This window comes from Abramis brama (assembly GCF_963993115.1).
Source record: "Abramis brama genome assembly, chromosome: 1".
In the NCBI taxonomy this organism is placed as follows: domain Eukaryota; kingdom Metazoa; phylum Chordata; class Actinopteri; order Cypriniformes; family Leuciscidae; genus Abramis; species Abramis brama.
In genome coordinates, this window is record NC_139963.1 from 16608997 (window position 1) to 16622228 (window position 13232).

At 35.4% G+C, this 13232-nt stretch overlaps 2 protein-coding genes across 4 annotated transcripts in view; one reads left to right on the forward strand and one right to left on the reverse strand.

Moving 5' to 3' along the window:
* Window positions 1-4726, reverse strand: part of tom1l2a (target of myb1 like 2 membrane trafficking protein a) — a 46167-nt gene extending 41441 nt beyond the window's left edge. Inside the window, exon 1 of one of the 3 annotated variants that reach the window (XM_084130783.1) lies at window positions 4632-4726. In XM_084130783.1, the coding sequence (XP_083986909.1) occupies window positions 4632-4683 (52 nt within the window). In that variant the 5' untranslated portion in view covers window positions 4684-4726. The remainder of the gene's footprint in view (window positions 1-4631) is intronic. The other 2 variants (XM_084130781.1, XM_084130782.1) reach the window with 2 other exon arrangements.
* A 589-nt stretch (window positions 4727-5315) lies between these two features.
* On the forward strand, window positions 5316-13007 carry drc3 (dynein regulatory complex subunit 3). The gene is made up of 12 exons (XM_084111309.1): window positions 5316-5585; window positions 6873-6989; window positions 7072-7238; window positions 7412-7558; window positions 9321-9440; window positions 9640-9770; window positions 10311-10506; window positions 10610-10741; window positions 10848-10918; window positions 10996-11119; window positions 11265-11396; window positions 11538-13007. Exons 1-12 carry the CDS (start codon window positions 5432-5434, stop codon window positions 11646-11648), a joined length of 1602 nt encoding a protein of 533 aa, XP_083967435.1. The 5' UTR covers window positions 5316-5431; the 3' UTR covers window positions 11649-13007.
* Window positions 13008-13232: the final 225 nt, after the last annotated feature.

Sequence of the window (13232 nt, forward strand, 5' to 3'; positions counted from 1 at the left end):
CACTCATACCTCACTCATTTCGATACTGAAATATCTGAAACGGTTTCAACTTTTCTGTAGTGACACACACCGCCTCCTCTCACTCACTCGTCTCATTCACTCCATGTAGAATAGTGCTTGTAATTCGCATGATTTTAGTCATTCCCTCAGGTTTCACGCTCTCACCAAAAGCACATGCAACACTGATCTATATAAGTGTCACGCACATAAAGCCGCCTCTCAAACAACTTGCAAGAGCCCATATTTAATTATTTTACGTGGCTTATTGCGCTTAAATGGTCTAATACGTACAAAATTATGTCAAAATGCCCATCTTGCCGAGTATTCAGGTAAACATAGTTGAGAAAACGTTTACTTGTCTTTGTTTGTAAATGTAGTTCAACGATTCAAATAAAGCCTCCCTGTGCTGTGTGTAAACTATTACAACAAAATGACACAAATTATCAAAAAATTATGAGATAACAAATTATCTGTATGGCGATATGGCAGTTTTCCCTGTGGAATCGAAAATGTTAACAAATATTGATATTTTTTAAGGTATGGTATCAAAGTTAGAAAGAAATTACAGCATCATGACAACGCCAGATGGGAGTATTTTTCTAAACGATGTTTCAGTTACAATTCTTATCACTGAACGTCTGTGCCGAACATCTTCCTGTTTATTATAGAGGTAGAAGTGTGTTTTCTAGACGTGAACTACTCATTGATTAAAACTATTTTTTTTATTATTAAAAAACAATTTAATGGCATTCAGGGTTTAGCAAAGTGCCTGTTTATAATAAACACATATAAGTGAGCAGAGACATAAGATATCTTACCTGACACTGATATTAAAATAAGCAGTCTTCACAGTTTCCACAATTTGGCTATATTTAGGCCTATTCATTTTGTAATTAAATTAAAATAACAAAGTTAGCCTGTGAATAGGGCTTTACAATAACTTTTTGGGGTCTGTAAGATTCCCAAACTATTGAACGGCTAATAGAAGACATCTGCTTTAACAAAATAATGATCTGCCTCATAATGAAACACTCATCTGCTGAGATATTGTCCTGTGGTCAGCAGATCCTGAACCAGCAGGATCAACTTATGACCTACAGGCCCGAGGCCAGAGAAGTGAGCTGCTGAAAAGTAGTGAGCCATTGTTCGCAAAATACCAAATCAAATCAGAGTAGCGATAATGCAGTTTGCCCACTTAAGATGCTGCGAAGGCTGAGAGCGTTTCTTTCACTTGCCTACATTTCATTTAATAGTCCTTTCCTAAACCTGTTTATTACCAGGGTGATAATTAACAATCAATTTACGTGAACCTGGTGTAAGGCCACGGGAGGGATAGCTTATTTATTTCAATATGTAGATTGAAAACAATATAGAGTTGGAAGTCACTGGGGCCCATCAGCTGTTTGATTACCCATACTCTTCAAAATATCTTCTTTTGAGTTCAGCAAAAGAATGAAATTTATGTTTGGAACAACTTGAGGTTGAGTAAATGATGAAAGAATCGTCATTTCTGGGTGAACTATCCCTTTAAGGGGTATATTAAAATAATCCATTAGAAAATCCGTGTCACGACACCTTTGAAACGGCAGTGCTAAAGGCAGGCAACATGCAAATGCAGGGCATACAGAATGCCACTGTATCAGTCACACAAATACAATATATTGTGGTCTCAGAAATTTTACTAGGCTATGCGATAACTCTACCTAGGAAAATGCACCGTGACCACACGCAACTTTGAAACGCAAATAAACTGCCATACATAGATTTCCTCGCAGAACCACTCATGTAAAAAAGGGAAAGCTAAATCAGAGTGGTTAAAGATGCCACAAGTGCACTAGTTTGCACAAAACCTGCACTGGCAACAAATGGAAAGTCATGTGACTGGAAAATGGTTGCTTTATGATGGTTGTAAGTAACCAAGTTTAGGACCAGACATGCCAACACAAACTGGTTTAAGAGTCATCAATATGTAACACTTCAACTATTAGTAATTGCAATCAAACCTGAATACTAGGCCTAGTTGTCAACAAATAAAATTATGTTTATGAGTGACAAACGACAAAACACATTCACTTCCACATATTTGAGAATCGGAATATCAGGTATTGATGACGTGAACATTTTGAATAATGGAAAAACTAAATAAAAGTGATGCATCTGTCATACAGCGCTACTGTGGATGCGGTGTGTCACATGACAAGCATGACGAGTCGCCATGGAAATAATAAGGTGATACATTCTAAAATAACGGTTGCCTTAAAAAACTGAGGGGTCAGCTGGAATATTTTGAACTTACGTGTGAAAGGGTTAAAACAAAGATCACGATTCTCCCACAATTCTGAATAGACAAGTTAACAAAATAAAATTTAGGCTAATTTGTCTATTTAAAAATATCTAATTAATATATATATATATATATATATATATATATATATATATATATATATATATATATATATATTTATATATATATATTTTATTCATATAAAATAATTTTTTTTAAAAATGTATCGGTTTGAATGAATGTTTCAATGACTCCCTCATAAAGACTTTGGCTCCATTTCTCGAAACTCTACACACAAAACCACAAAACACGCACACAACATGCAAAATGTCACATCTTTTGCAAAAAGATGTTACTATTGTGAAGCCACTTTGAAATAAGCTGTATTGTATTGTAAGCATTATAGAATTAGAGATGACTTGACTTGTGCATTCAGTATTACAAAATAAACAGAAAAGCAAAAGTGAAAAATGTATTTCTTTATCAAAACAATGGGTGAACTAATATACATGATCGTTGGGTGTAGGTATGTAATGACTGAGCCATTTAAATGATAATGTTTCCCAAATGAAACATAAAATATAAAATTCAACCATTTGAACATGGAGCTGCTTTGAGATCCCCATGTCTATGGGACTGAACTATATAGGGCCTGAAAAATGAAGATTTCAAAAGAAAGCTTATTAAGAATGAAAATCTAGAAGGATATTAATCTTGAATACTTTTAGTTACAGCCATGACAACTTTAGAAAAATAATCAGACAGGTATGTTCTATGCAATTGAGCTGATAGAAAAACACGATACATTTCTAATCTTAACATTATTTGTTATTCAGATATTCCTCTTAAAATTTTTTTTAAAAAAAAATAAAGTATCAGCTGTGTGCAAAGAGAACCAAATTTGGGTTTTGAAAATAAGATACATTTACCTGTCCACATTAACATGTCCATATCTCTGGGATTTAACCATTGAGGGCCTTTAAAATGAAGATACCAAAAGAAAAGTTTGGAAAGAACCAGAATCTAAAACGATATTAAGATATCTCTAATACTTCTTGCATTACAGGCATGCAAACGTGAGGCAAAAAAAAACAAAAACAAAAATGTTCTCAAAAAGTGCTTTTTGCCCTTTTTGAACTATCACTGTTAGCATATAATGCAACAAAGATTGCTAAAGTCAACAGATTTTCATTTAATTGTCCAACCAAAAGTCATTTTTACACCCCTGTAATTTGGCTCCAAATCTCAGGTGAAATGACCCAATAATAATAATAATAATAATAATATTAATACAGATAAACTCTGAACATTACAAAATAAACCAACAACACAAACTGCTAAAAGTGAAGCAGAAATAAGTTCATCAGCACAGATAAAGCCAACAAGAATTAAAAAAAACTCCACAGCATAATCTATTCATAACTTCATTATGGACTGTAGAAAAACAGTATGATTTTCCAATACTGTAAACTCTGTAAACGCTTTTTTTCTTCTTCTTTTTTACATTACAATTGTAAAACCTTGACTAAAATTGCCAGTAAAGTACTGAAGTCTTTAACAAGAAATGTCTGAGAGTGCAGTAGATACATGAGAAGTCTTACTGTGAAAATACTGTGAAAGAAATGCAATTATTAAACTGGAAAAATCCTATACTGAAAAATGTAACAGTGCTGTGATACAAACTCAGGACACATTTAGAATCTGTTCATGTTACATATATATATATATATATGTTGTCAATATATATATATATGTCTTGATTTGGTGCCCTGGATATTGACATGTTGTCATTTATTTTTCATTATTTTTAAACAGTATAGAAGTACTGTTTTGCATAGGCTAATTCATGAACACGAATGTGACAGATTTTTTTTGTTATAATGATGTACTGAGCAAAGTCTTACATGATTGAGAGTAATCGATATGAAATATATAATCAGAGATAAGTGATATCTCCGTATAGACTAAGTTTGTAACTCCTAAATTGTAAATGTTAGACAGATGCTGCTCTGATTGAAGCCAGTGAGACTTCAGCAGCTTCACACTCAGTCACAGTGAAGATCTGCTGACGACACACTTACTCTAACTGGCTAGTTATGAATTTTCCATTATAGAAACACATTATTAGAGTTCCCTAGTAACATTTCTGTGTTTCTACCGGATTAAAAAGGCTGGCTAGCACATCATCTAATGTAGCTAACAGTGCTGACTGTTCACGCTCCTGTAAGATGCTAACGTTACACACATTTCAAGCATTTTTAACACGAACAATAGACAAACATGGTCCATTAACTGTTATTAAAACATATTTCATTGAAGAACAGGCTACTATAAGCCGCTAACTCACCAATGCACTGGCCAACGGGAGTGCTGTACGGATTCCCCAACAAGAACTCCATCTTGATGACAACAACAATCCTCCGATGGTGAGAGGCTGACGGACAGCGCGCATAAGCCCCGCCTAGAGAGCTCTCTGATTGGTTTAAACAAGCGGAACCTTTCATTTATTGATCGAGGAAGCTGTCAATCATGGGCAAAGTCTTAACACGGCAGAGTTAATTTACAAAATACTCTTAATGTGCAAAAACGTATGGAAACTACGTTATAAAAACATGAATGTATGGACATGTTTGCTTTTCGAAATTTAGTTTAGAAATAGCGGAGGCATTTTAGTACACGTGGAATATTTCTTCTAAATTGCCAAAATTTCCTTTAATTTTCCATTTCATGAGGAATCTTACAAATTAAATACTCGAAGAATATCACTAAGGTTATATTGCTGCGTATTATTACTAAAATGTATTTAATTTCTTTAGAGCGCCTCAAAGCTCCTGAAAACTCCGGAAGTTGATGGCGGTAGTCTGTGGTTGCTGAGCAACAGTGTTGGAGACGTCCCTATGGGAGACGTCCAGCAGACGTGTACTTAAGTGATATATTTCCAGGTAAGTCTGTTGTCAAATGAACGAGCTTTTAGTAATAACATTTGAAACAGGTGACTGATACAGTGTTTTGACTGATTTTATGGTGACAGGTCTGCAAAAAAAGATAAGCAATTGAACTAGATAATATTAATATTAGATAATATTGCACTGCTAATCACCGTTACTGCTGGTAATAAACGGGTCCAGTCATCAGAAGCGTTGGAAAATGAGCAGGGAACAGGATGAACCCAAAATAATCGCTGAGGAGATGTTACAACAAGCAATTGTTGAACAGGGACCTCAAGGACAAGCTGGAAAAATAGCCAAGAAAGTGGGCATCCAGTACGAGGAGGTGCTTCAGCTGCGGCTGGACTTCAGAAGTAAGAACCGTAATTAAATTCATTTTAATGTAAAATTAAACATTTTTGATTGATTTTTTATTTTATTCAGGGTGATTCTCATGCAAACTTTCCTGGGACATATTTCACCCCAAAATGAAGAAAAAAATAAGAATGTATTTTGAATTATTGAAAAATTGAAACCCACTTTATTTATTTATTTAGACATTTTCATGACAAGTAAAATACATCCCCCCCCTGGCACACAGATAATGTTTTTTAAATCAGTGTTAAAGGGATAGTTCACGCAAAAAATGAAAATTCTGTCATCATTTACTCATGTCGTTTCAAACCCGTAAGTGTTTTGTTCATGTTCGAAACACAAATGAAAATCTTTTTGATGAAATCTGAGTGATTTCTGTCCCTCCATTGACAGTCTACGCAACTAGGCCTACCACGTTGACACTTTAAAAAGTTCATGAAGAGATTGTAAAACTAATCCATATGAATTGAGCGGTTTAGTCCAAATTTTATGAAGAGACACGATCACATTACATGATGCACAGGTTTAATTTAGGCTTTTATTCACATATAAACATTTATTAACTCGCACATCAGTTGTGGTAAACTGAAGCTCAAGCTTGTTCGCTTGACATGCGAAAACCAATGAGGTTCATTCTTGAGTTACGCAGCAGAATGCAATGCACGAAATGCATAGCCTATATGTTATTCTTCAATGCACAACGTTAGATCGTTTGTGCAATGCATTGCAACAAGACATACTTTATCTCTGTAATTAACATGGGATTGAGTTAGTTCTGGTGTAGTTAGCACTGCAATGCAACGGAAGTGTTACACACGTTTGAGCTTCAGCAAGAACCAATGAGGTTCAGCTTCTTCTAGCATCAAGCAGGTTCGGTTGAGCTTCTGTTCACTGATCAATGTTTATAATATGTGAATAAAAGCCTAAATTCATTCTGTTCATCATATATAGCGATTGAGTCTCTTCAGAAAATTTGGAAAAAAACGCTCAATTCATATGGATTAGTTGCACGATCCCTTTATGAACTTTTTGAAGCATTAAAGTGGTAGTTGCGTAGCTGTCAATGGGGGGATAGAAAGTTCTCAGATTTCATCAAAAAGGTCTTCATATTCATTTCGAACATGAACGGTTTGGAACGACATGAAGGTGAGTAATTAATGACAGGATTTTCTTTTCTTTTTTTCATTAATTTTCATTATCAAGATTGGTATAATTCCAATAACAGTTCATTGTACATTGTACTTTTTTGAAAAATATAAGTAATATAATATTGATGTTTTTTGTAGACATCCTAAAGATTTCCCACCTGTGGCATTTCACCTCTCTAACAAAACTTCAGCTGGATAATAATGTTATTGAGAGGATTGAAGGGTTAGAAAACCTCACTAATCTGACCTGGCTGGGTGAGTACAGACTGTCCAACTGATATCCAAAACATATCCAGAGTATCTCCAAATACTAAGCCATAATTCTTATATTCCTCAGATCTGTCATTCAATAATATTGAAGTGATTGAAGGACTGGACTCTCTTGTGAAACTTCAGGACTTGAGTTTGTTCAACAACCGCATTTCTGTCATTGAAAACCTGGATACGCTGCAGAACCTGCACATCCTCTCTATTGGAAACAATGCCATTGCTCAACTGGATAATGTAAGCCAACTATATTTTAGAGGATACATTTTTAGAAAATGTGGAATCCCAGAAGGATGAAAATGAGTCTGACTCCAAAATATGCAGCCAGCCACTAATTAATTTCCAATATTCCAATTCATGATTGTGTCACTCAAACATAAAGCTGAAGGAAATCATATCTGACCCTGCAGGTGCTGTACCTCAGAAAGTTGAAGAATCTACGCACTCTCAACCTTGCGGGAAATCCCATCTGTGATGAAGAGGACTATAAGATATTTGTGACGGCATATCTTCCAGACTTGGTCTATCTGGACTACAGACTGCTGGATGAACAAACGGTTAGTGAGACATTTCTCATATCATATTTTCGCATATAATTGCAGTTGCTTGGCTTCGTTTTTCAGCTGACCACTTGTGAAAAAGAAAGAGAATATTTCCTATTATTGAAATATTATACTTTGGAAGAAAATATTTAAGTTCAAACTGAATGTAATGTTTTCTGACACTTAATTGCAATTTAAATTTAAATCTATAATAAATTAAATTAGCTGAAATTTTCTGACTTATTGCCCAATTTCACAGACAAGGTTTAAGCTAGTCCCAGACTAAAATGCATGTTTGAGCTTTTTTAACTGAAAGCAACTTGTACTGATATATTTTAAAATATGTCGGTGCCCTTGTTTTGTCTCAAGATGCTCACCAGTAATGTTTTTTTTTTTTTATAAGGAACGTTTATAAAAGCTACTTAAATGCCCTAAAGGAACTCAGGCCTAATCCTGGCGTAATCTAAACCCTGTCTGTGAAACCAGGCATAGATCTTTATGCAATTTCTTAATTACTTCTATTTTCTTTTAAATATGGTTCAGGTTTACTGCCGAATAAACTGACAAGCATTAACACTCATTAAAATAAAATTTTTGGTTTTTGCAGCGATGCCTTTGCAGCGAGAACCTTTAAGTGATCAGTTCTTAAAATAACCATTATTTTTTCTTATAGTATAAAGAACATTTTAAAATCTAAAGAACCTTTTTCCACTATAATGAACCTTTTGTGGAATGGAAAGGTTGCGTGGATGTTAAAGTTTCTTCATGGAACCATCGATGCCAAGAAAGAACCTTTATTTTTAAGAGTGTAAACTAAAATACACTGTTACGATCTCTTCTGAATCGCAACAAAATAAGGGAGTCACCACACACCACAGCCAATTAATAAGTGAATTTATTCAGTATAAGACAGAACAACATTAAAGATCAGTATAAATGGTAATCAGTGTGTCAGCAGATATGTGCAAAGGTGTAGCATTTATGAAAGACAACAGTCCAACCATTCTCAGTCCATGAAACCTCCAAAAACAACAACCATCCCAAAGGAGATGGATCAAAAGGCGGCGGTGATCTCCCATATCCCTCACATCTCATGAGTTCTCCGTTAGCCTCTTGACAAGAGACCCAAGGTACAGAGCAAAGCGAAAACAGCCCCAATCTCTGCACAAAAACAGCCCCACGCTCCCATCTCTTTTATAGAGCGTCATGATTATATTCAGGTGTGCAACCATTGCCTTCAGCCAATCACCTGCAACTCAGAAATAACGAGTTACTCACTGAAACAGTCACAATTCTTTAATGTAATTTCTATTGAAAAACACATTTAAATATATTTGGAATTACACACTTGTAATGTTGAAGTTGCAATTTAGTACATTTAAAATATATTAACTTTAAAATGTCATATTGAATAACACACTACAGTTTAAATTATAATCAAGTACTTTTCATGTGCTTTAGTATGTTAGTCGACACATTAAAATAAGTGTACTTATTTAAAGCATGACCAAATGTTTTAAAATGAACTTCAAAGTAAAGTTTTCACTTTACATTATTGCAAAGTGCACTTTTTAGAAGTTGACTTAAGAAACATTCATGAAAGTGAACTCTCATTAAGTGCATTTATGTTATATTATCTGCAAGTACAGTTTTGTAAAATATATGAGATTCGAATTACATATACAAGTGCACATTCAATAGCATCTTTTTTTTTCTTTTCTTTTTTTTGTCCTAATGTTCTGTTCATAATTTATATTTTCTGCGCCTACATATAAAGCGTGAAACTGCCTTTGCAAAGTATCAGTATGCTGTAGAAGAAATGCAACACAATGAGCTCCAGGAGCAGAAGGCAACTGAGGCTCAGAAGAACAGCAATGAGGAGCTTCAACTACACAAGGTGACCAACATCACCATGCCATCCATCTCATTCAAGTACAAGAACATTGATCTTAAATGCTCGAGGTTTAATAAGTCAGATTTACACTACAGTGTTTGAAACGCTGCACTGTATTAAAATCTTCTTTCTACTGGACATACAAACTTAATATATACTCTTCTTGACAGTAGTGAATAAATATTGCTTCCTTCTTTCACAGGACGCATTCGTGGAGAATTTAAATGGACCTCAACTTTTCGACAGCATGTTTGCTGAGGATCCTGATGCAGAGAAACTGGCTCTCCTCCCGGGAATTGAAGCACTGCGCAATACATATCCTTATAATGAATAGCAAAATATACAAATCAAACCACAAATGAAAGCAATACATTATAATACACTCTTAAACATAGGGTTCTTTTTTGGCATTGAAGTTTCCCTGAAGAACCTCTAACATTCATGGAGCTTTTCTTTAGATTAGATGTTCTTTAGATTTTTAAAATGCTCTTCAAACTAAGAAAAAAAAAACGGTTATTTTAAGAACTGTTTCCTGAAAGGTTGACCAACCATTGAAAAATGGTTCTTCTATGGCATCGCTGCAAACTTTTGGAACCTTTATTTTTAAAGAGGACCTATTATGCTTTTTATATTTTGAGCTCCTCGTGATAACTTTTAGGGCAAATATCAAAAATATCATTTATGTCTTTTAGTTTGTCAAAGTGCCGATTTTGAAGTGTGCACATGTGCGAACGTGCTCTAGTACGCAAGAAGGAGCCTATGACTGAATCTGGAAATAAAGCAAAATAACAAAAGCAACATCAAGACTGTAAAATGGCCCTTTAAGAGTGCAGATGAGGGAACAGCTGTTAAAAAGGACTCAAAATAATCCATTTACCTTGACAATCCATTTACATTTAAGAGCAAAATGGAAGCTCTATGTGTGCAGATATTTGATGCGGGTTTGGCTCATCTTGCTCAGAGAACGGCTGAGGTGGAATCCTTTGTTACCTGTTCCCATGAGGCAGTGGCTGACAATCGGCGCAAAGCAGCGCAAATAGCAGCTGACTTTGAAAAGTCCAGGAGACAGGTTGGTTTCTTCTCCCTCAGTCACACGAGGAAAACGAGACAACCTGTTTCTCACCAGTTGAACACATCAAAACGCTCACTAATTAAATTCTGTTCTATTGCAGAAGATTGTGGAAATGCAACAGATCACAGACGCCGATCTTCTTAAAGCTCACATCACTTCCTGCGATGAACAGGCTGAGCAGCTCTCTGAAACCCTCATGAGTCTTGAAATGCAACTGGTGGACCAACTGGAGGTCAGAATAAAAATACCTATATTGTTAATGTAATATTAATTACGGAGCATATCACCTAAATGAGTGGAAGTTTCACAAATATGCTTTTGTGTTTTTTTTTTTAAAGGACATCTTCAAAGACTTTGAGAGGAACATCTCAGACATGGTTGGAGGGTTCATTGAAAACGTGCAAGGGATATATCCTTTATCCAACAAAGCATATATAAAATAAATATTTTTATTTTAAGGGTAAGGCTTCTTTAACTCTGACACACATTCGCACTGATTCGAGACCTGGAGAACCGGCACCATGAACAACAGCTTGTGATTGCCTTGGCAACACTGGAGAAGGTGGTCAAAAGCGAGCTAGGGGAGCAAATACCGGATGATCTGGCAACGGTCAGTGGAAAACTGTCTTCATGATCACTTAATTTCTGTGTAATTATGAATAATTAAGAAGTCAAAATCCATCGTAACTACATGCCAGACACTTATTTTTAGTATTGACTGATCCATGGTCCTCATTTCCTATGCTGCCCTGTAGCTCTTGGTAGATAAAGACACAGTGACCAATGCAGTCAATGCTTCTAACGACACCCACGTGCAGAAGATTGATAATAGGGAGGATGAGCTACTGGCACGGGTCAACAGCTGGATGAGCGGTCTGCTGAAATCGGTACTTGATTATGAACACACTTCCTGTGAACTCCTTAACAATATTTTTATATTACATTGTGTCCTACCATGCAGCTGTCCAGGATCAGAACAACCTTTTATTATTAAATAAAATGTAAATCTTTTTTGTTTGTGTTAATAGATACACAATGATGAGGTGAAGAGGAATCGCAAGCGCATCTCAGAGATCCAAAACTACATTTGTTTTGTAAAGGATGAGCTGGAGCACATGGCATCATCTGAGGACAATTAAAATATTTCTCTTGTCAGATCCAGAATATATACAGTTAGGTCCATATATATTTGGACACATTTTTTTTTTTTTTTTTCAGGTATTTACCAAAACATATTCAAGCTATAGTTATTTAATGGATATGGGCTGAAAGTGCTCAGGTTTAATTTGAGGGTATTTACATCCAAATTGGAGGACGGGTTTAGGAATTACAGCTCTTGAGAGAGCCATTCACAACATCCAGCCAAGTGAAGGACACTCTCCAGGAGGGTAGGCATGTCATTGTCAAAGTCTACAATCAAGAGAAGACTTCACGAGAGGAAACACAAAGGGTTCACCACAAGGTGCAAACCATTCATAAGCATCAAGAATAGAAAGGCCAGATTAGACTTTGCCATAAAGCATCTAAAAAAGCATTCTTTGGACGGATGAAACTAAGATCAACCGTACCAAAATGACGGGAAGAAAAAAGTATGGAGAAGACTTGGAACAGCTCATGATCCAAAGAATACAACATCATCTGTAAAACATGGTGGAGGCAGTGTGATGGCATGGGCATGCATGGCTTCCAGTGGCACTGGATCACTGGTGTTTATTGATGATGTGACAGAAGACAGAAGCAGCCGGATGAATTCTGAAGTGTATAGGAATATACTGTCTGCCCAGATTAAGCAAAATGCAGCAAAGTTGGTTGATGGCGCTTCACGGTACAGATGGACAATGATCCAAAACACTGCAAAAGCAACCCAGGAGTTTTTTAAGGAAAAAAAGTGGAATATTCTGCAATGGCCGAGTCAATCACCTGATCTCAACCCGATCAAGCATGCATTTCACTTGCTGAAGGCAAAACTAAAGGCAGAAAGACCTACGAACAAACAACAACTGAAGAAAGCTGCAGTTAAGGCCTGGCAAAGCATCACAAAGCAGGAAACCCAGTCTTTGGTGATGTCCATGGGTTCCAGACTTCAGGCAGTCATTGCCTGCAAAGGATTCTCAACAAAATATTAAAAATGAACATTTTATTTATGATTATATTAATTTGTCCAATTACATTTGAGCCCCTGAAAATGGGGGTACTGTGTAAAAAAAAATAAAAAATTTGCAGTTCCTAGAATGTTTACTTGATATTTTTGTTCAACCCCTTGAATTAAAGCTGAAAGTCTGCACTTCAAATTCATCTTGAGTGTTTCATTTTAATTTTATTCTGTTGGCATACAGAACCAAAAGTATGAAAATTGTGCCTGTGTCCAAATATATATGGACCTAACTGTATATATATATTGCTATGTATGTATATATAATACATTTTTTTTTTTTTTGTGCTTATTTTGTTGTTAGATGTTGATAAGTATGCAGCTGTATTATCTTTGTTTTGTTTATTAAATTTTGAGATCATCAGTTTTACAAGAATGTTGTAGGGTTTGTTTTTGTACTTTATGCAATGCTTCCATCTACAGATGAGTAAAGAGTGCTGCAGCATTTCCATTTGTTGAGAGAGAGAGAGAGAGAGAGAGAGATGTTTGAATCTCTTTATGCAAAAAAAAAAAAAAAAAACTTTTTTTTAACCAAAAGTTTTTGGTTTTTAAAAATTCCCCTTTTTTCCTT